Source organism: Penicillium argentinense (assembly GCF_028826775.1).
Source record: "Penicillium argentinense strain IBT 30761 chromosome Unknown utg000004l_segment0_segment0, whole genome shotgun sequence".
NCBI lineage: Eukaryota > Fungi > Ascomycota > Eurotiomycetes > Eurotiales > Aspergillaceae > Penicillium > Penicillium argentinense.
Genome location: NW_026622663.1, coordinates 2,664,383 through 2,682,529, shown reverse-complemented (window position 1 = coordinate 2,682,529; position 18,147 = coordinate 2,664,383). Strand labels below are relative to the sequence as shown.

General features: G+C 51.5%; 7 protein-coding genes across 7 annotated transcripts; 2 read left to right on the top strand and 5 right to left on the bottom strand.

The window, feature by feature from the left end:
- Positions 1-54: 54 nt before the first annotated feature.
- Positions 55-2,016, bottom strand: N7532_003899 (uncharacterized protein; the record flags this gene model as incomplete). Its single annotated transcript, XM_056616393.1, has 1 exon — positions 55-2,016. One exon carries the CDS (start codon positions 2,014-2,016, stop codon positions 55-57), a length of 1,962 nt encoding a protein of 653 aa, XP_056476750.1.
- Positions 2,017-3,500: 1,484 nt separating this feature from the next.
- On the bottom strand, positions 3,501-3,910 carry N7532_003898 (YqaE/Pmp3 family membrane protein; the record flags this gene model as incomplete). The annotated part of the gene is made up of 3 exons (XM_056616392.1): positions 3,501-3,522; positions 3,603-3,737; positions 3,894-3,910. 3 exons carry the CDS (start codon positions 3,908-3,910, stop codon positions 3,501-3,503), a joined length of 174 nt encoding a protein of 57 aa, XP_056476749.1.
- Positions 3,911-4,905: 995 nt separating this feature from the next.
- Positions 4,906-7,257, bottom strand: N7532_003897 (uncharacterized protein; the record flags this gene model as incomplete). The annotated part of the gene is made up of 3 exons (XM_056616391.1): positions 4,906-5,977; positions 6,030-6,581; positions 6,914-7,257. The coding sequence occupies 3 exons, from the start codon at positions 7,255-7,257 to the stop codon at positions 4,906-4,908; spliced, it is 1,968 nt and encodes a 655-aa protein (XP_056476748.1).
- Positions 7,258-7,642: 385 nt separating this feature from the next.
- Positions 7,643-9,269, top strand: N7532_003896 (uncharacterized protein; the record flags this gene model as incomplete). The annotated part of the gene is made up of 2 exons (XM_056616390.1): positions 7,643-7,804; positions 7,857-9,269. 2 exons carry the CDS (start codon positions 7,643-7,645, stop codon positions 9,267-9,269), a joined length of 1,575 nt encoding a protein of 524 aa, XP_056476747.1.
- A 358-nt stretch (positions 9,270-9,627) lies between these two features.
- N7532_003895 (H(+)-transporting V0 sector ATPase subunit c) lies at positions 9,628-10,597 on the top strand (the record flags this gene model as incomplete). The annotated part of the gene is made up of 6 exons (XM_056616389.1): positions 9,628-9,644; positions 9,773-9,785; positions 9,920-10,049; positions 10,137-10,293; positions 10,369-10,472; positions 10,536-10,597. The coding sequence occupies 6 exons, from the start codon at positions 9,628-9,630 to the stop codon at positions 10,595-10,597; spliced, it is 483 nt and encodes a 160-aa protein (XP_056476746.1).
- Positions 10,598-13,634: 3,037 nt separating this feature from the next.
- On the bottom strand, positions 13,635-14,749 carry N7532_003894 (mitochondrial 37S ribosomal protein mS38; the record flags this gene model as incomplete). The annotated part of the gene is made up of 2 exons (XM_056616388.1): positions 13,635-14,344; positions 14,413-14,749. The coding sequence occupies 2 exons, from the start codon at positions 14,747-14,749 to the stop codon at positions 13,635-13,637; spliced, it is 1,047 nt and encodes a 348-aa protein (XP_056476745.1).
- An 856-nt stretch (positions 14,750-15,605) lies between these two features.
- On the bottom strand, positions 15,606-16,934 carry N7532_003893 (guanine nucleotide-binding protein subunit alpha; the record flags this gene model as incomplete). The annotated part of the gene is made up of 5 exons (XM_056616387.1): positions 15,606-15,947; positions 16,008-16,266; positions 16,324-16,487; positions 16,543-16,727; positions 16,808-16,934. 5 exons carry the CDS (start codon positions 16,932-16,934, stop codon positions 15,606-15,608), a joined length of 1,077 nt encoding a protein of 358 aa, XP_056476744.1.
- Between the last annotated feature and the right edge of the window lie 1,213 nt (positions 16,935-18,147).

Below are 18,147 nucleotides of genomic sequence, written 5' to 3'. Positions count from 1 at the left end.
TAGTATACAAGAACAAAATGAAGATAATATGACAAGATTGATATCAAAAGCGCCTCAATCAACCCTCAAAATCAAATCTGCTCCCCTCTTTGACGGCATAAGTTTCCTTCCAGTCGGCGACCCTCTTTCCGGCATATCCTGAGGCCGCTTCTTTGGGCTCGACGGGTAATGCACCACCCCAGGAGATCTCTCGGAGGGATACGGCAACTCAGAGAAGGTGGCCACAAGGGGAGCTCTCGCCCTCCCTCGCTCAAGCCACAGATCATCTGGGCCCCACGGTGCACTCCCTTCACTCGGTGGACGAGGATGAGGGCATCTCCGAACATCGACACGTTTAATATCATCACCGCGGACGATTCGTGGCCGAGAAACTATCTCTGCAGGAGGCGCAAGGCTTCCAAGCACTGGGGTTTGTTTTGGCGTCAAAGGATCTGGTCGACCGGGTGTTGTGAGGAGGGTATTTGTAGTCGTGTCTTGGGAGCAGTCAGAGCTATAGTTCGGGCCGCTGCTGCTGTTTGAGGTATATGAGGTTCGTCGATTGCTGCGTTGGTTGAAATAAGGTCCTAGAGTTCGGCCCAAGGTTCCGGGCTGTATACCCGCAGGGTATTGAGAATGAGCTGTTTGTTGAGGGCCTGGAGGGGCACGGCGGAATCTGTCTGCGGGAAACCCGTCTTTCAGAGCTCGTGGGTTTGCGGGTAGACCTGCTAACTTGCTTTGTGGTCCTGCTATTTGGGCCATGTTTGGTCTGCGGTCTGCCGGCCCGGCCAGTGCTGCCGGTGCTGTCGTCGTTGCCGTCTGGTTTTCTTCTTCCTCTTCAAATAGAGTCTCTCCACTGACCGGCCTATGACTCAACCTGAGGGGCTTGGGGTAAAGACCCTCCCCATAGTTGGGCATCATCTCCTGCAATGGGTTGTGCGATGTTTGGGACCGAGCCGAATCTGCCCAGCCCGAAGCAGAGCTGATGGCGAATCCTATACGCTCTGGCTTTTGATATACTCCTCGAGACTCGGAGTATGCATTTGAAAAGGCACCAAGTGGAGGCAGGGAACGGGATCCTGGTTGAAGGCTTCGCTGAGGCTCTGATAATTCCGGCTGTTTTCTGGCCGAGGAAAACGTCGAAGGACCTGGCTCTGGATCCGGCGTGGGCTGTCGTGAAGATTTCTCGGAAAATCCTGGAGGCTCGGACATGTTCCCACCGATTTCGAAAAAGTCTGATCCCGGCTCAGAAGAGGCGCGTCTCTGTTGTTTCCACCTCTTGCAGCAGAAGAATACGGCAACGCCGATTATGAAGGACCCAGCCACGCCGGACACGACTGAGACACCAATGACTGTGCCTGCACTAACACCATGATGGTCATTCTCCTTATTTGTTTCCGACGTAGTATTATTCGATGCAGACGAGGTGTGGATAGGTGTTGAGGTAGAGCGTTCGGAGCTTGTGGTCTCCGATATCGAGTGAAACTCGGATGTTGATGTTGACGTTGATGTTGACGTTGATGTTGACGCTGTTTGATGAGAAGTAGCTATTCCGGGAATTTCGCTCGAAGTAGTTGAAGCGGGCATATCGGCGGAGGTTTGTGTCGTGGAATGTGATGTCGTAGAATCGGTGCTTGTGGTAGTCTGTGTCTTCGTGGTTGTCTTTTTTCCAAACGTCGTCGCAGTGATCGTGGCATGAGTTTCCAAGACGGCACCAGACACCGAGTCGCAGATTCGATAGACGTTCGTGTTCGTCTTAGTATTGTCGTCACACAAAGCATACGTACAGCTCAAGGCTGCCTCTCCCAATGTCAACCCGCTGGAGGTCCTTGTGCGACACAAGCATTTGATATTTGCCGTGGTCTCGCATTCCTCCTGTGTATATTGTGTTTCGATGAAGTTGTTCACGCAAGTCTGGGCACAGTCTGGGATCATGTTCCATAGTGACGAGCCATCGCTCGTATCTGAGCTGCTGGCCGAGCAAAAGGCGACTGACAGTAGGGCAGCCGGAAGTATCCTGAAGACCGAATAGAGAAGCATACTGTGGTAGCTCTATCGCTGTGAGTGGTGGCTCTGTTGGAGTGGTGCTTTGCGCTGCTGAACTCACCTCTCATGATACTATTCGGGAATCACTACCCTTGAATCCATGTATACCTTGAGGTTATCATCCTCGGTTGATGTGTTTGTGTACTCCTCTCGAAGCGATGGCAGTGTCCTCGGAGTTTGTCTCGAGAGCAGACAAAAGACAAAAGAGCAAGATAAGAAAAAGCCACTCGACTCCCCCCCGGAGGACCAGGGCTTGATTAAACACCAAATACTCGCACATCGCGAATTTACGCGCGAGGGCAACGTCCTCTCGCTATGACGCTGACCCGCTGCCCGATGGACCAAGCAGATCAGGCTCAACCCAAGTCTGAAACGTGGTCGTGGCGGCGGTGCACATAGGCGCCCTGATGAAACGAGATGGCTTCACCCGATGGCATTCTGGAGGTTCTGGTGAATTGTGGAGAAGGTAGAGCGTCCTATCCCTGGGTGCTGGTTGGTGGTGCAGCTGTAGGCGCCGAGGCTACGCGCCGGGATACGGAGGGCGCTTCGAGAGCAACGTGAATGAGCCAACGCGCTGGGTGATGTTTCATCGTTTTTAAACGCGGCTGATCGCCTGATCACGTTTTGCAAATCATGTTTGGGGCTGGGAAAAGAAGTTGTCGGCGACGGATCATGTGAGCTTCAGCGCTCTGGTCGCGAATCAAGCTTCTGGAAGGCGACGAAGCCTCGCTGTCATGAATACGTTTTGGGTCATGCATGGATGTTCATAGCCACTGGTTTGTAGGCTTTGCGATCTGCTCGCCCCTGTTCGTGCTAGTGCTGTAATTGCTGTGTAGTAAGATGCTGAGTAGTGTCAGTTGATTCGCCGGGATGGTTGTAGATCCCCGCTGCTGCCCGCCTCATCCGATAGAATCAGCCACTTCACATCGCCAGCGCATACAGGAGTACCCTTTAAGGCACATTCGTACATAGGGTACCTGGTCCACAATAAGAAGATCCGGAGATCGCATTTCTGGCTACAAAATGTCTACAAGTCGAGAAAAGATGGATTTCAAATAATTGGCATTCCCATCGTAAAACTCACTATCTGGGGGCAGAGCGCAGAACAAGCCCGAAGGTGCATAGACTATGAGGAGGTATCATTTCAAAGAAAGCCAGCCATAAACCAGGAGATCCGAGCAGCGCGCATAATAAAGGGGGAAAAGGTATCTGACGATGTGTACATAACATCGCCCACATTAAGGGGATTATGGACTTCGACTTCGACGCCAAGTAGTGGGGGGAAAAGCATGAGGCTAGTCGAATCCGGGCCTCTGCGGAACCACGCTGGCACCGGCACTCAACACATCCGCTCCGCTACCACAGTGAAAACAAGACGAAATTGGGAATCACATGATAAGGATCGTCATTTTCAGTCGAGAGGTCGGTTGCAGAGGAATTGTCAGACGCACGGTAGCATGGAGGATGCACAATTGGCTCTAGTATTTGAAAATGATGTAGCTGTGGGAGGTGGGTTAGTGGATGTTATCCTGGTGGGCAGACGCAAGATCCTTAGAGAGAGACCCAGGTGGGATACATACAGAGCGTGGATGATACCAGGCAACCAACCCAGAATGGTCAGGCAGATGTTGATGAGCAGATCAGCACCACATCCGCGCTCCAGGAAGACACCCAGAGGGGGCAGGATGATGGCAAAAATGATCTTGCAGATGTCGCTGTAGGATGGGGATCAGCGACCACGCCCGGATTTGCACTGCGACAGGGCCCGCCCGTCCGATCCTCGAGCTTGGCTGGCTCCGAGGGAGAGCGCGGCGAGGACGAGGTCGTCGGGTCCTGCGTGAGAACAGATGCTATCGAAGGGGAATACTCACGAAGCAGTGAAAGGCATGATGGCGAGTGATTTGGAATCGTGGAGGGAGATTCGGGGTTAAGGGGAGAAGTTGCGGAAAGCAAAGCACGGAGACCGGTATTTTAAAAGGCTGGGAAGGAGCTCCCGTTGCATTGCGTCATGGTCCGCCACTTGTGGCTTGGTAGGGCCAGCGGGTTTTGGCAGGCCCTGATTGGGCATACTTTGTGGCTGTGAGTTGAGTCATCACGGGGATGTGCCTGCCGCCAAAAGGCAAGTACTTGCCCTGCTAATTACGATAGGCGCTGGGTTCCTGGTTCTTGTCGCAGTGGCAGAGCGTAGCTCGTCTCCTCGTCCATGTACAAAGGCCCCGGTTGATCACTGCAGGATCTGCTGCATACCTGCTGCAGTCTCCCCCCAATCCCCAATCACACCCGGTCTCGGCCCTGCATCTCCATTCCCAGCCGCCCTATCCCAAACGCCCGTTTCCTCGCTGCCTGGGAAAGAAGCTTGGCGCTGAGGAGGCTGGGCAACTTTGTTCATCTGCCCTAAGCTACGCGCATGCAGCCCAATCCGACCGCAGTCTGATGATACTGTCAGGAGAGGTACGGATACCTCCAGTGACTCCTGCTACGTTGATGCCGTCGTCACTGTGGCGCCTGTCCAACGACCAGCCCTACACGCCCTACAACCCTTGTTCCCCCCACCTGCCAAGGCGATGCCTCATCCTTGTGGTGCCATTGGCGTGCCATTGGCCATGCATGACTTCACTCATCGCTTTGCCGGTTCGAGGATGGTGCTCATGCGATAGTGGCTGTGGCTGAAATTTAATTATGGAAGAGCAGGTTCTTGTGCTTCTGTACTCTGTACTTTCTACTGCGTATCGGGCCATGACGCAGCTCGATTCGGGTCTAGAGAATCTCGATCTCGGCTTCGGGCCAGTTACTGGTTTGGGGGCGGACGCAGTCGACTAGGCAGCCAGCCCTGTCAACTTTCAATTTTGCTTTGTTCTAGAATTAGAAACTGAACTAAAAATTCTAGTACACATCCAGCTGAGGGTTGAAATCCACATCTTCCAGCAAGGAGCTCCACTGTGGAACATCCAGCTCTGGCGCAACGGCGACAAACTCCGACCAGAGCTGCTCCCAGCCTTCTTGGTCTATATCGTTGACCGTGCCTAGGTCGAAGCCACTGTTGGCAGCCACCGTGGAAGACGGCTGAGCAGCAAGATCGTGAGTTGTCAACTCACCAGGTCGGTAGGAGGCTTGGCTGGGTTCGGTAAAAGCATCGCCTCGCGCGGCGCCAGGATCCCTCACAGGAACCTGTGACCGACTTTTGTGCAGCGTTGACATGAGTGTCTGCAAATTCTTTTGAATGCCTTCCATCAGATTACTCGAGTCCTGCTTGGACTTTTCCAGTGTTTGATAGGCGGCAAGCACCTTTGCTTTGCGAGCCTCGGCATCGGGTGCTTGAGGATTGAACGATACATCCATGGCCAGGATCAAGGCTGCAAAGAAGACGTGATGCATCACCGTCCAGAACCGTCCGGGATTGAGTTCAACCTCAGCAGAGATCTCGTCCATGGAACGTCGTAATTCCAAGACCTTCTGTGCGGACTGGATACAGACTTTGTGGGAATATGCATATTTCGGGTTCGTCGCGCCTTCAAGATGATACTGTCGGTGGAGTCGACAAAGGCGAGTATGAAGGCTGAAGTGGACAGAGACTCTTTGCCAGGCAATATAGGGTCGCTCTTTGCATATTTGTCGGCTTTGCTCAATGCTGGCAGGATCAAGCTTGAAGAAGAAAGGAAGGTTGTCCATGTATGTCTGGTACTTGGCATCCAGCTCTAGAATGACGCTGTAATCTGCGTACTGGGAGTCCAGCAAGATCGACGGTAGGGCATCGATCACTTCACGACAGAGTTCAGAACCCTGTACTCGAGCAATGAAGGCTGACATGGACGTGGGAACGGATAGTGGGTATGCCTGCTGAACCCCCGATGTCGTGATCATTTCATCGTCTGTATTGCTGGGTAGATTGACATTCATATGTTTTGGCTGGAAAGTGTATGCACCTTCCTGGGGGCCACCGGAGAACGAAAGAAGCCTGCCATCGTGAGTATGGTTCAATGCACCCCCAATTCAAGGGGATGACTTACCAGTCAGATGCCACCATGTTCCACCACGCGCGCCTTTGGACTTCAACATCTATCATGTCGCAGCCCTTGATTCTTCTTTCTTCGCGAGATTGAGCAGTGTCTAACCGATGGATTTGCATATCCCGAGACATCAAAAGACAGCGATGGCGAAGAAGATGGACCTTGATGGGAAAGCCATCAGTGTTCATGAGCAAATGACCCAGTGTGCCAATAGCTACCAGAGCTGTAGTTGACGGTTGGATGAGCTGATCTGGATGTTCTAATATGGCAAGTGCAGTGCGGACGTATGCCATGAAAGCTGCCTTAGCCCCGGCCTTCGTGGTGTTCAGATCTTCTAGAACCCGTGGTGTCCAAACGAGCGCTGCGCCAGCAAAAATTGCAAACATCAACATTAGATCCGCTACGTGGGGCTCTTCGCCCTCGAGCATGCACTTGTAGGTCTTTTCCATAAGATTGCGAGCAGTCGGTATATGAAGGACTCCAAAGGTTGGCTGCAATGTATTTGCGAAATGGTTGAATAGCTCCCTCGCCTGACGCAAAGGCGGGAGACATCTGGTTATATCTATCACTCTGAGAACATGTTCTTTGCTATGATTTGAGAGTATATGGGCACCGAAAGGAGTGACGAAATTAGAGCCAAAATCCTAGCAGGACCTGCATTAGCAAATATACAATGAGCAGTGGTGATTACAGACTGACAAACAAACTCACTGCAGTTTCTATGGCTTTGTAGTTGACAGATGACTCCTGAGGAGTGTAAGACCTTGCAGATAATGCTTCTTCAAGTCTTCGTACTCGATACATAAGCTCATCTGAGCTACTTCAAACGGGTGTTAGCAAGTAGCACCTGGTGGCCTTGGGAAGATCGTGATCAGAAGACGTACCTAAGACCTAGCTCCGATTGGTTTGTCGGATGCGCCTCAAGGGACTCACTGGGCCCATTATGGGTGGATCCATGCAATGAATCTGATGTACCTGCAGCTTCCGGACTAGACCCGGAATATTCGCACGGAATGCGTCTCTGCAGACAATTGGAGCATGGTTGGGCACGATCGCATCGACGTTTCTTCTCGCGACAGGCGAGACATGATAGAGGTGGCCGGGTCCACCGACCAGCCAACGAAATTATATCGCCTCTGTTGTTCCGTTTCATCTTAACTTGTGGTGGTGGTGGATTGTAGAAACCATGGACGTGTTGAGCTCCGCGGACATCCGCGGGGCCTTGCATTATATAGATCTGCGGGAGCTCGAAGACTTACAGTGCTTGATAATATTATTGAGCTCTGAAATTCAAGCCTGCAGTGATCCGCTTTGCAGTTCCACGAATAACGAGCCATTCAGAAATGATGGCAGACATAAATGAAGCATTGTCGTCCGCGGGGTTAGCGGAGGTCCGCGGATAGACTTACCGTATACGGTTAGTGGATATCGTAATACAGTACAGACCCTGCAGGCCGTCTCCCGCGTTGGCTCGACATTGTGTATACGGTATTACCAGATAAATTTATCCAGCCAATTTCGCGGCAGTCGTTCTCCGCAGCTTCATGCGCTTACTTCGAACTCTAACGGCCATGTGCTACTACCTGTGATCAAGGTAGCATGCTGTGATCTCGATGTACTCCCTTTTAACCCTCCAGCCGGCGCTGCCGCGCTTAGCGCGCAGCTCGCGCCGAGTCCAGCGAAGCTCAATCTGCGCAAACCGCAGCATTGCTACGAAGAGCTCCGGCGACGCGCCTTTCGCATACACATGGCTCGCAAAGAGGCCATACAACATTGTAAGATATGAATACTATCAGCTCATCAATATCTACTAAACATCGGGACAAGAACCCAGATGATGTCGTTTCGAGCCTTCCTTCATCACCTCTCGCGAAAGATACCATCCCTCTCCTCCTCGTCACCCCCGGATTTGCTCACTGGCTCGCTCCGACCGATGTGTTCCTCGGAAATCTCCTGAACCGTTTATATAGCGGCTCCGATTCAATCTATGCTGTCGCAGCTGTCGTCGACAAGCTCCCAAATAGCAATGTATTGGCATTCAAATCACCATCGTCGGAACGCGACGGCGCCTCTTTCGAAGATTCAGAGTCGGAGGGTCTGTCTCTGTTGGCTGTACCAGAACTCAATGTCCAAGGAAAAGCTGCACCGCCCCGTCGCATCGGGGGCCCTGCTGCGGAACAGCCAGACATCGGGGTCTCGGTAGACGCAGCTGATTTGACTACCTATCAGATTGGCCTACGACTTGCTCAGACCATCTTTGTCAATGGCAAAGAATCAACGCTCTTTGGCATGCGCTGGACCAGGGATAACGGAAATGCGTCTAGTGATGCACTCGTCCTGAATAATTCAGTGGATCTCATTAACTGCATCGTCAAAACCTCGTCACCCACCACCGATATCCAATCCTCATTAACATTACCACTACATCCTGTCGGCCAACGACGAAAGGTTATCTCGAGCATGGGAAATATTCTACGAGAAGTATCTAAATCGACGGACCCGGCTTCGGTCGCGCCAATGCCCGCCTCTACCGAGCTGGAGAAGGAACTCCCTCGCTATATTGCCGAAAATAATATTGTTGACCAACGTGTCTCTGTGTGGGCACTCGTTGAGAAGCCTGGCACGACCATCTCATGCTCGCAGGATGGGGTGCTAGAGTCCGTGTTGAATGGCGGAAGATTACATCGCGTCATGAGCGGCGGAGGTGGATGGGGAAAGAAACAGGGTCTTCTCTCCCTAGACCCTGAGATCGGGTTCCCTGGAACTGCGGGTCAGGTTGAACTCGACCATTTGGATGATCTATTCAGTCCGAACACTAGCAAGATGTCAGACTTGCCGCCACTTTTCAACGAAATGGTTGGGGATGATCTCTCTATGCTGTCGCAGGTTGCAGCAGAAGGCGATTTCATTCAATTCTATGTTTCGACTGACCCAATTGCTGCTGAACACGATGCTTCAGAGAAAAAAAGTGCACACGAAGAAGCAATCTCTTACTGCTTTGGGGTTGTGTCTAATGCCGAAGAAGCCCACGGACAGGATGTGAACGCCGGGAGAGAGGATATCGTCGTTCTTCCAAATGCTTTCGGTGCACTCTCTGAGAAGGCGATAACATATTCTCAGTTCCTTCCTAAGTCGGAAAACCAAGATCAAGAGGCAGTGGAATGGGCATGCCACCCTAGCACGAAGCTTGATATACCAGGATGTCGAGTGGAGCTTGGCCCGTCAACGGAATCCGCCTAGTCATGTAGAAACCCAAACCGCCTGTATAATGATATTTTATCATCAAGATTCATGGAACAAAGTACACTGTTCAACAAGACTTCAATTGCGCAAAAGGCCTCAGAGTGAGCTGTCGGTCTAAAATCGAAACATGGGATGGCAGAGGTGATGTATAGAGCGGGTGGACCCCAGTCGTGCCAAGACCACGTGACCACGACACTTGCGTGTGTGGCCTCTGACCTCGTAGCACTCGCCATCCTCCCCGATCACCGCAACCTCCTCCCTCACGGCTTGAGCCTGCACCTACCGGGTCTCCTACCATCAATTTAAGGCACCAAGCTATCGTTGAGAATCTTGCTGGGCTGTTGAAACTATCAAAATGGCCACTGAACTCTGGTAAGTTGCCCTTAAGCCGCCTTCGGCCCCCTGGGTGCTTGACAGCTATCGAATCCCCATCCGCCATCACACCTACCACAGGATCCCTCAGCTTTAATGAACGATAACTAACCTAAAATTCTACATAGCCCCGTCTATGCGGTATGTCTAGCTCCCTCGATCGCCATCCCCTGGTTGAACCGTCTACCACCTCGTGTCCCAGCCGTCCCCTCCACATCATGGATCGCATCCAACCGCACTTGTTCCCAATCGGATTACTGATACTTGCTTTCTAGCCCTTCTTCGGTGCGCTGGGCTGCACGTCCGCCATCGTCTTCACCTGCTTCGGTGCTGCCTATGGTACCGCCAAGGCTGGTGTCGGTGTTTGCAGCATGGCTGTCCTCCGGCCCGACCTGATTGTTAAAAGTATGTGGAATTCCCCAAACATTCGCATCGCCACCAAGAGTACTTTCATTCAACTCGACGGTCAGTTTGCTGACTGTTGATTTACAGACATTGTCCCCATTGTCATGGCTGGTATCATTGGTATCTACGGGCTGGTCGTGTCGGTCCTTGTCGCCAACGACCTGACCCAGAAGCTCCCTCTGTACACTGGATTTATCCAACTGGGTGCTGGTCTTGCTGTCGGTCTGGCTGGTCTGGCTGCTGGGTATGTCCATGTTCTTCTATCTCTCTGACGGACCGATTCGGTTGTTCCATCGCTAACCAAGACATCTTTTTACAGTTTTGCTATTGGTATTGTTGGTGATGCTGGTGTCCGAGGAACTGCTCAGCAACCCCGTCTCTACGTCGGAATGATTCTGATTCTCATTTTCGCTGAAGTCTTGGGTAAGTGTTGTGATTCCGCGCATATTCTCGTCAGATCCCGATCTAATGAATTATACTCTCCAGGTCTTTACGGCTTGATTGTCGCTCTGCTCATGAACTCCCGCTCGAAAGGAGCCCTCTGCTAAACGAGAAACATCTCGTTGCACTCGGAAACCGGACCCTGAACCTATCTACCGTTTAGGATATGGGTTGACATATACCTTTTTTTTCCGGTGTGCTTATTTCCGACCCTTCGGACCTGACATAATGTCGCCCTTGTTCAGCATCTTGCCGGGAAAGGGGGACGGGTGATGCAGGAATGGAAAAGATTTTCGGCTATGGTAAATTCATTTTGACTTGTGAAAGGGATTGCTTCTCTTTTTGATCACTTGTGGTATGTAGAGAGTCGGGCATTTGAACCCGGGATGGGTGGAATGAGTGGGTAGATATTGACTGCTTTACATTTGCATGAATGCGCGCTGGATACTGTACTTTATTGTTTATGGGGTCTTGCTGATCTGGTATCGGATCCTCTCCCTTTTCTGCGGGTGGCGATTGTGAGATTTCCCACTCGTCCTCACATGTTTGAGTTGTACCCTTTTTGGACCTCTCGGTTTGGCTCTTTCATGTGTCTTTACTTTTGGTTTGTCGGGTTCTTTTGTACTCGGTATGATATAACAATCCCGATTTTGTGCATTATGTCGATTGCTATAATCCATCGTTGTAAAAGACAATTGTTTCGAGTGCAGTAAGCACCTCTACGGTCAACCACTTGGAGTGCTGTTTTTACTCCAACTCAGCCATATGATTAGAAAATACGAAATGAACTAACGTAATTCACAAGCGAGTCGATCACACAAGCGAGTCGATCAGCCAACTACGGTCATAATTTTGATTTGCATATATTACCACCACAACGCAATTAAATTAATAGCTACTGCTTCGGACATCTATTTATCTTATGCCCTATCACTCCACATCCACTGCATCTTGGTGGAGCCCGAGTTCGTTGCGTACTGGCCTGATTTGCGATCTCCACGGAGGTTGTAGCTTCGGCTTCAGCTGGGTGTTGGCTGGCCTGTATCAACGCACGCGCCTCTGTAGCACCTAATGCTGTATCATGAGCTATTTGACGAGTGGATCTTGATCGCTTTTGCTTTTTCTTTGTATTTGCAGCACGTAAGGCCCGGTTTTCTTCGGCTAAAAGCACTGCGCTATGCATAGCCATATGGCAGCCCTTAATCAGTTGATCAATGGCCGCTTTGGTGGGGGTAGGAGGGCTTTGAGATCGATATTTAAGTAGTGCCTTAACCGAAGATGCCTGCCGATGTAGCTGCTTAGAGTTGTGTGGTGTTATAGGCATAAAATCGGCTGAACTGTTGCTTCCACGACTTCGGGGTGGTGTTGGAGTTTTTAGCCGAATATTGATCTTCGAAAGGACTTGAGTACGATCAAATGGCACTAATCCTGTTGCTTTGAAGCCACTTTGTATAGTGGTATCTTTAAATGCTCGTAGACGGGCCTCAGGATATGCCGAAAGGAAGTCAAGCTTGTCGATATGGTTGATGCCATTCCGAGTTAGGCTTTCGACAAGCTCACCATATGCACGCTTTAGGGGGGCAAAGCAAGCCACGTCAAGTGGCTGGAGTAAATGCGAAGAATGCGCTGGCATGCAAATTGGTATAATATCGTGTTCCGTGCAGATTTGATCGAATTGAGCCGTTAAATGACTGCCGTGTCCATCAAGGACTAGTAGTCGATATTTGCCCTTCGAGCGGCCTTTAGTGTATGGAATAAAGTGATTCTTAAGCCAGTTAAGGCCAATATCGTCAGTAGTCCATCCATTTGCGCTTTTGTCGATTTTCCAGCCATCCGGAAGGTCATCAAACCACGATTCGATGAAGACTTTGCCCTTAAAGATGATATACGGTGGAAGGTGCCAACCAGCGGCGTTGATTGATTCCACAGCAGTCACCCACTCACGATTCCCAGGTTGTAGCATCGATCGTTTCCCATAATATTCGGCACGAGTGATCACTTTAGCGGTCGCAGTTAGGCCCATTGCGAAGCCAGTCTCATCAAAATTGAAGATATCCTCGTTGGCGATGCCGTACTTGGCTATAACTCGCTGTACAGAGTCGAACCACTCGCCAATGACAGCTGGGTCTTCGCATTGTGCCCTTTGGTAGTCGTATCGACGACTAAAGCGACTCGCGATCGTGTCTGCATGACGTTTGATGAAGTTTGGGACCCAATTAATGCCAACGGTCGGAGGAGGTGTAGGTCCACGGCTTGCGAGTAGTAAGTTGGCCATATCTTTAGCCAGGCTTGGCCGGGGAGGATTTCCACGTAGATCCATAGATAGTATCCATTCAATAAGCGATTCTTCTTCGAACTGGGTCAATTTATGACCATTTGCGCGTGATTCTTGTCGGTATTGCTGACCGCGAAGCCGGCTATATAACGTGCCAAAGGGCACATCAAAACGGCGCGTAGCTTCACGAATAGAAGAGACTTCATGGTTTTTGATGGCTTTAAGAGCTAAGAGGATCCTACCTTCCTGCTCGACACGTTTTTGGGCATTTTGAGAGCGAATTGGTGGCATAGTGGGTGGTTGAAGGTAGTGGAAGATTAAATGGGGGACGCGACCGCGTTGGCTGATCGACTCGCTTGTGTGATCGACTCGCTTGTGGATTACGTTACTAGAAGCTTAGGAAATGTTGCTCTTTTCAAAATGTCTTCATTGCCCTAGCCCGTCTTACTACCAGTAGATAACGCCAGCGATAAACCCAGTGGAACGGAAAATCACCGTTCAACAGAGATCAAAAAGACAGAATCTATTGGGTAACTCGCGATGCATGGAGGCTAATAATGCCACATAGGAAAGCAGCCATTGCACACAAAAAAATCCGAGCCAGTAACCGGGAGAGAGAGAGATGTCGATGATTGGATATTTAGGTAAGAGTATGTGGAGTGAAAGGGGGAAAGAGAATTGAACGAGATGAGGACACGAAAAAAAGACGCAATGTACGGAAGCAAGAGAAAGGAGGATAGATGCCCCGGGAAAAATCAGATAGCATGAACCCTCAACCAAGAGATGCGAGACGCAGACCGAATATGCATCGGCGATGCCGAACAGAATGGAATATGAAATCAGACGAAGTAAATCGGACGAAGTGCGATCTATGCCTTGTCAAGTTTCCGTCTAAGAGTGCGTGTCCGTCGCATCAGCTTCTTGAACTTGTGCTTTTTCATCTTGACCTTGCGCCGTCTCTTGGTGCTGATAGCGTGCATAGAACGGTTGTGGCGAAGGCGCTCGACATAGGTCATGCCAGAGGTACCGCTGGGAGCATCAATGGTGACGCCCTCCTGTTCACCAGCAGGAGTCTCCATGTCGCGGACGAAGGGACCAGTCGAGGCCTCGTAGGTCTTGCGACCGTCGGCGTGGCGAGACTCGCGGATAGTGAGAACGGTCGAGTATGTCGAGAATTCCTCCTGGTTCTCGGCCTCGGCGGCTTCCATGGCTTCGGAGTTGGCGTTCATGTCCATCGGGACTGGGGGAGGAGGAGGGTGGAACGGACGAAGGCGACGAGTGTACTCCTCCACAGTCATCTTGGCCTCGGGGCCATCGAGCATGCGGAGCTCACCGTCGGCATCACTTGCGAAGCTGCGCTGGAGCTGGCCGAACTGATCTTCACCCTCCATGCCGTGAGCCATGTTCTCCATGGACTGAGCGGTGTTGGAAAGAGTGAGAATGACATCTTCCGGCTGGTTCTTCATAAACTTCTTTGAGGAAAAGAGCGCATCGAAAGCTTCTGCGGACGAGGTCGGGGGAACCGTGGTTGTGACCGAGATCGGACGGTGGATGGAGAAGAACGAGGCAACATGGACGTCTATGAAGCAGGAAGGGATATATGAGCATTTGAGCTTGGTGGAATGCAAAGCTTGCCTAAAAACTCACCATGTGGTTGTCTGTGCTGTGTCGAGGGGACGCTCGGGAGATTCGAGAATGCCGCATGCTGCTGGTTGTTGCGAGCGCCGTTCTCCTTTCCACGGCGGCGGGCCGCCTTGCTCTTCTCACCAGATGAGTTCACGCTCTTGGCGGGAGTCGAGGTATCCATGCGACGAGAGCCATCGCTAGGCGGGACCGGGGGTTTGGATGAAGAGGAGGAAGAGTACCGGCGCTGGTGCAGTTTGCGGGTGACACCGACGAGGCCGGTCGAGGGCACGTTTTGGACAGGCAGGGTTATGCCGGACAGAGGCGCCCAGGCGGCCCGGCGTAACGATGTTGACAACATGGTTGACGTGGGACCCAGCAGCTGGGAAAGACAACGAAGATAAGTCTGAATCGGAGGCGAAATCGTCGGGTCGGAAGTCGGCGTCTCTGATCATGCGGGACTTATGTAATCATGTTGCCTGAGGCATCAACTGTCAATCAGTCAGCCACGTGCATAAGTGGCGATCTCGGCGGATGAACGCCTGAAACCGCGGCCTTTGACTAAGAGTTTGCTTATTCTGGTTGAGGTGATCTTTATTGATGGTCGAAGAAAAAGAAAAAGATAAAATATCATTACAGCTCTGCATATTGGCCTCGGTGTATCAATTGAAACGGAAACGGACCGGAGTAGAAAAGCGTCAAGGACAGAGCAAATCAAAAGACCGACCCATTAAGGACTCAGACCAAGATAGTTCCAGGTGAGAGATAAGAAGAGAGAACGGAGGTCCAGGGACATTGTGATAATACAGACAAATCATCACCTAAGGCACATCTGCAGAGACAAAACAAATGGTATCATCCTGCGTGGTCAAATACAAAAAGAGAAAGAAAGAAAATTGACACGGTCGCTTCGAATGGAAGCGTGGCATAAGTTGGCGAAATCGAGTGGGGCTTTTGAATGCAACGTAACGAGCCCAAGAGCGGGCAAAGAGCCAACGAGTCCTCTATCAAGACGCCTCATAAGAGAAAGAATTGAAAAAGAAAAAGTATGGTATGGTATGGCAAAATTGCGGGGAACAGAAAGAAACGGAGCCGCCTAAGAATGCAACACAAGAAAGGTAGGCTAGAAAGCTCGACTGGAAAATGGAAATAAATCGACTTCGTGGCAGGCAATGGCGTTCATCATAACGGCCGCCGAGGTTGTGGAATCTGGGGCCTTAGAGTATGAGAGTGTGGAGGTTCTTTTGAATGATCATATCTTGGACCGAGTCCATGGTGACCTTCAGGAGCTGGGTGTCGGTGGCGTTCGTTTTATGGATGTAGATTTCACGATCGGGGATGCGGTTGATACCGCGGAATCGCTCCGCGAAATACCGGTAAGCAGCCTCGAAGTCGGTATCCGGGCCTGTGTAGTCGGGGAAATGTTTGGAGATAGGGGAGATGGCGAGCTTGTCTTTGAACAGATCCATCTTGTTCAGGAAAAGAATAATGGGTTTCCGCTTGAACCATTCGCCATTGACAAGGGACTCGAACAGCATCATGGCCTCATGCATTTGGTTCTGTTGGACAACATTAGCAAATCTGTGATAAGATGCGGCGTCAAGGAATTTTTCACATACCGCGTTCTGATCCTCGACGAGACATTGGTCATAGCCAGACAGGGCCACCATGAACAATAGACACTGAACACCCTCGAAGCAATGAATCCACTTCTTCCGTTCTGACCGTTGACCACCAACATCCATCATGCGGAAGCTCATTTGCCCAAGCTCGAACAAGGTCTCTGTGATACCTGTTGTCCGGAGTCGCGCTTGCAGCATATCTTGGTTGTCGGGAAGCCACCCTGGGGCGAAAATGCGGTCCAAAGAGTCATAAAAGCTGAAAAGTGTTGTTAGCTTTTATGATACGCGAGATCCTCCCGCGGTAGCAACTTACTAGACCAGGTTGTCATGCAATGCAAACTCGTGCCCGCGAGCAACCGCTTGTTGAACACCCGAGTCCTTCCACATGCCTCGCATAGCATCGCGAACCTTTAAGTCAGAGAAAGCCTCGTCCGATCCAACATCCGCTTCTGTTTTGTCTAATAGGTCCGCCAATGGCTACCACCAAAGAGTCAGCTCACTGCACGAGGGTAGTGGAAAGAATAAACCATACCTGTGTTTTTTCGCTTTCGAAGTCAATGTTTTCGGCATTCATGATTTCCAGCAGGACCTTGAACGCAATAACAATATTCGAGTAGATGACAGCGCGAGTTTGATGGCGTTCTTCTTCCGGGAAGCCCCGGCTGTGAATGATGCGCATTTGTTTGATGATGGTTGACTTTCCAGACTCTCCGGCGCCTGTTCAATATATAGTAAGTCGGGGTTTCTTCAAGCGAGGGGGACATGACATTCGGGGCAGCCGAGCATTGCGTGCGTACCTAGCAGCAAGATCTTAATTGTGCGATCCATTGTCTTCTTGTCAGACTTGATGGTCCGCTCGATGCGGGCATTGCGCTGAAACGCCTCCTTGTCCGCCTCCGCGGGCTTGGAATTGATGCAACCCATGATTTCGAAACTCGATCGGGATATTCTAGCTAGCATGATGCTTGTCAGTGATGATTCAAGGGCAAGGATACTGCTTCCACCTGGACGCAATGACGGCGCCGAGGCAATCTGAATCAGGGATGCGACAGCACTGCGCGGTGGCAGGCGCCGATCAGAGACATCAGGACTCGGCCGGACTCGAGATACGAGGCATCGCCAGCACCCCAGGCGACTCGACGGGTATGAACGTACCCAAATCAAGAAAATGAACCTGGTCCACGTCAAATCCGAATAATACAGCGAATCACCGGGCGTACCCAAGTGTCTGGCGATCGTGGGAGCTTCGATCGGTTCTTCCCCACACCAAGAGCCTGCCGCGGCCGTCCGTTGTGAATTGCGCCGTCGGGTTTGCAATTGGGCGAGATTATCCTCCGAGGCCACCTTGGAAGCGCCGAGTCCGTAAAGTGGAAAGTGCGATGTCGGTTCGCAAGTCGAATGGAAGGGGGAAGGAAAAGGGCGAGGGAGTCCGAAGGTGGGCGAGGTGTGAGGTCGACGTGGGAGGGTCCAGGCTTTCCAACGCTGGGTCGCGGGGAGCCAAGTGAAGTCTATCGGGAAGCGTGACCGTGACCGAGAATGGGAGCACGGAGTATGGAAGGGCCTGAGGCGTGAAGACAAGCTGGCAGGGTCAGTGGCTTCCGAAAAGAACGAAAAGGCCCAGCGGAGTGGCAGGGTGCACCACGGGCGCGCAGGAGGACAAACCAAGAGGGTGGGTAAGGGGAAGAAAGAGGAAAGGGGAGGATGCCGAAGAGTAGCGTGCATTCAGCGTCGGCAGTACATCTCTGCCGTCCCACGAGAGAAGCCCACAAGCGGGGAGAGGCTGTCCGGCTAGACCGTAGTGTCGCGCGATGGGGTTTATCGTCACTCCGAGCCGCGATGCGGAGGATGCCTCAGCGCTGCACTTGCCCTAATAGCACCGCCCCAGCGTTGGACGGGGGCCGCCGACTTTTATGGATTGCGCCAACTTGGACTCTCCCCGTGTTTACAGCGTTTATACGAAAGTAACGAGAGTACTTTTGCCGGGCTTTGTGGCTCGCCATGTGCGTGCATTGCTCAGGGAGGGTGTCGTACAGTACACCAGCAGGCACGCTAAGCCGATCCACCAGGGGAATGGGGCCATCCCCCTTGAGGTTTGATTTGCCCAAATAATACAATGATGATCAGATACAGGCCAGGC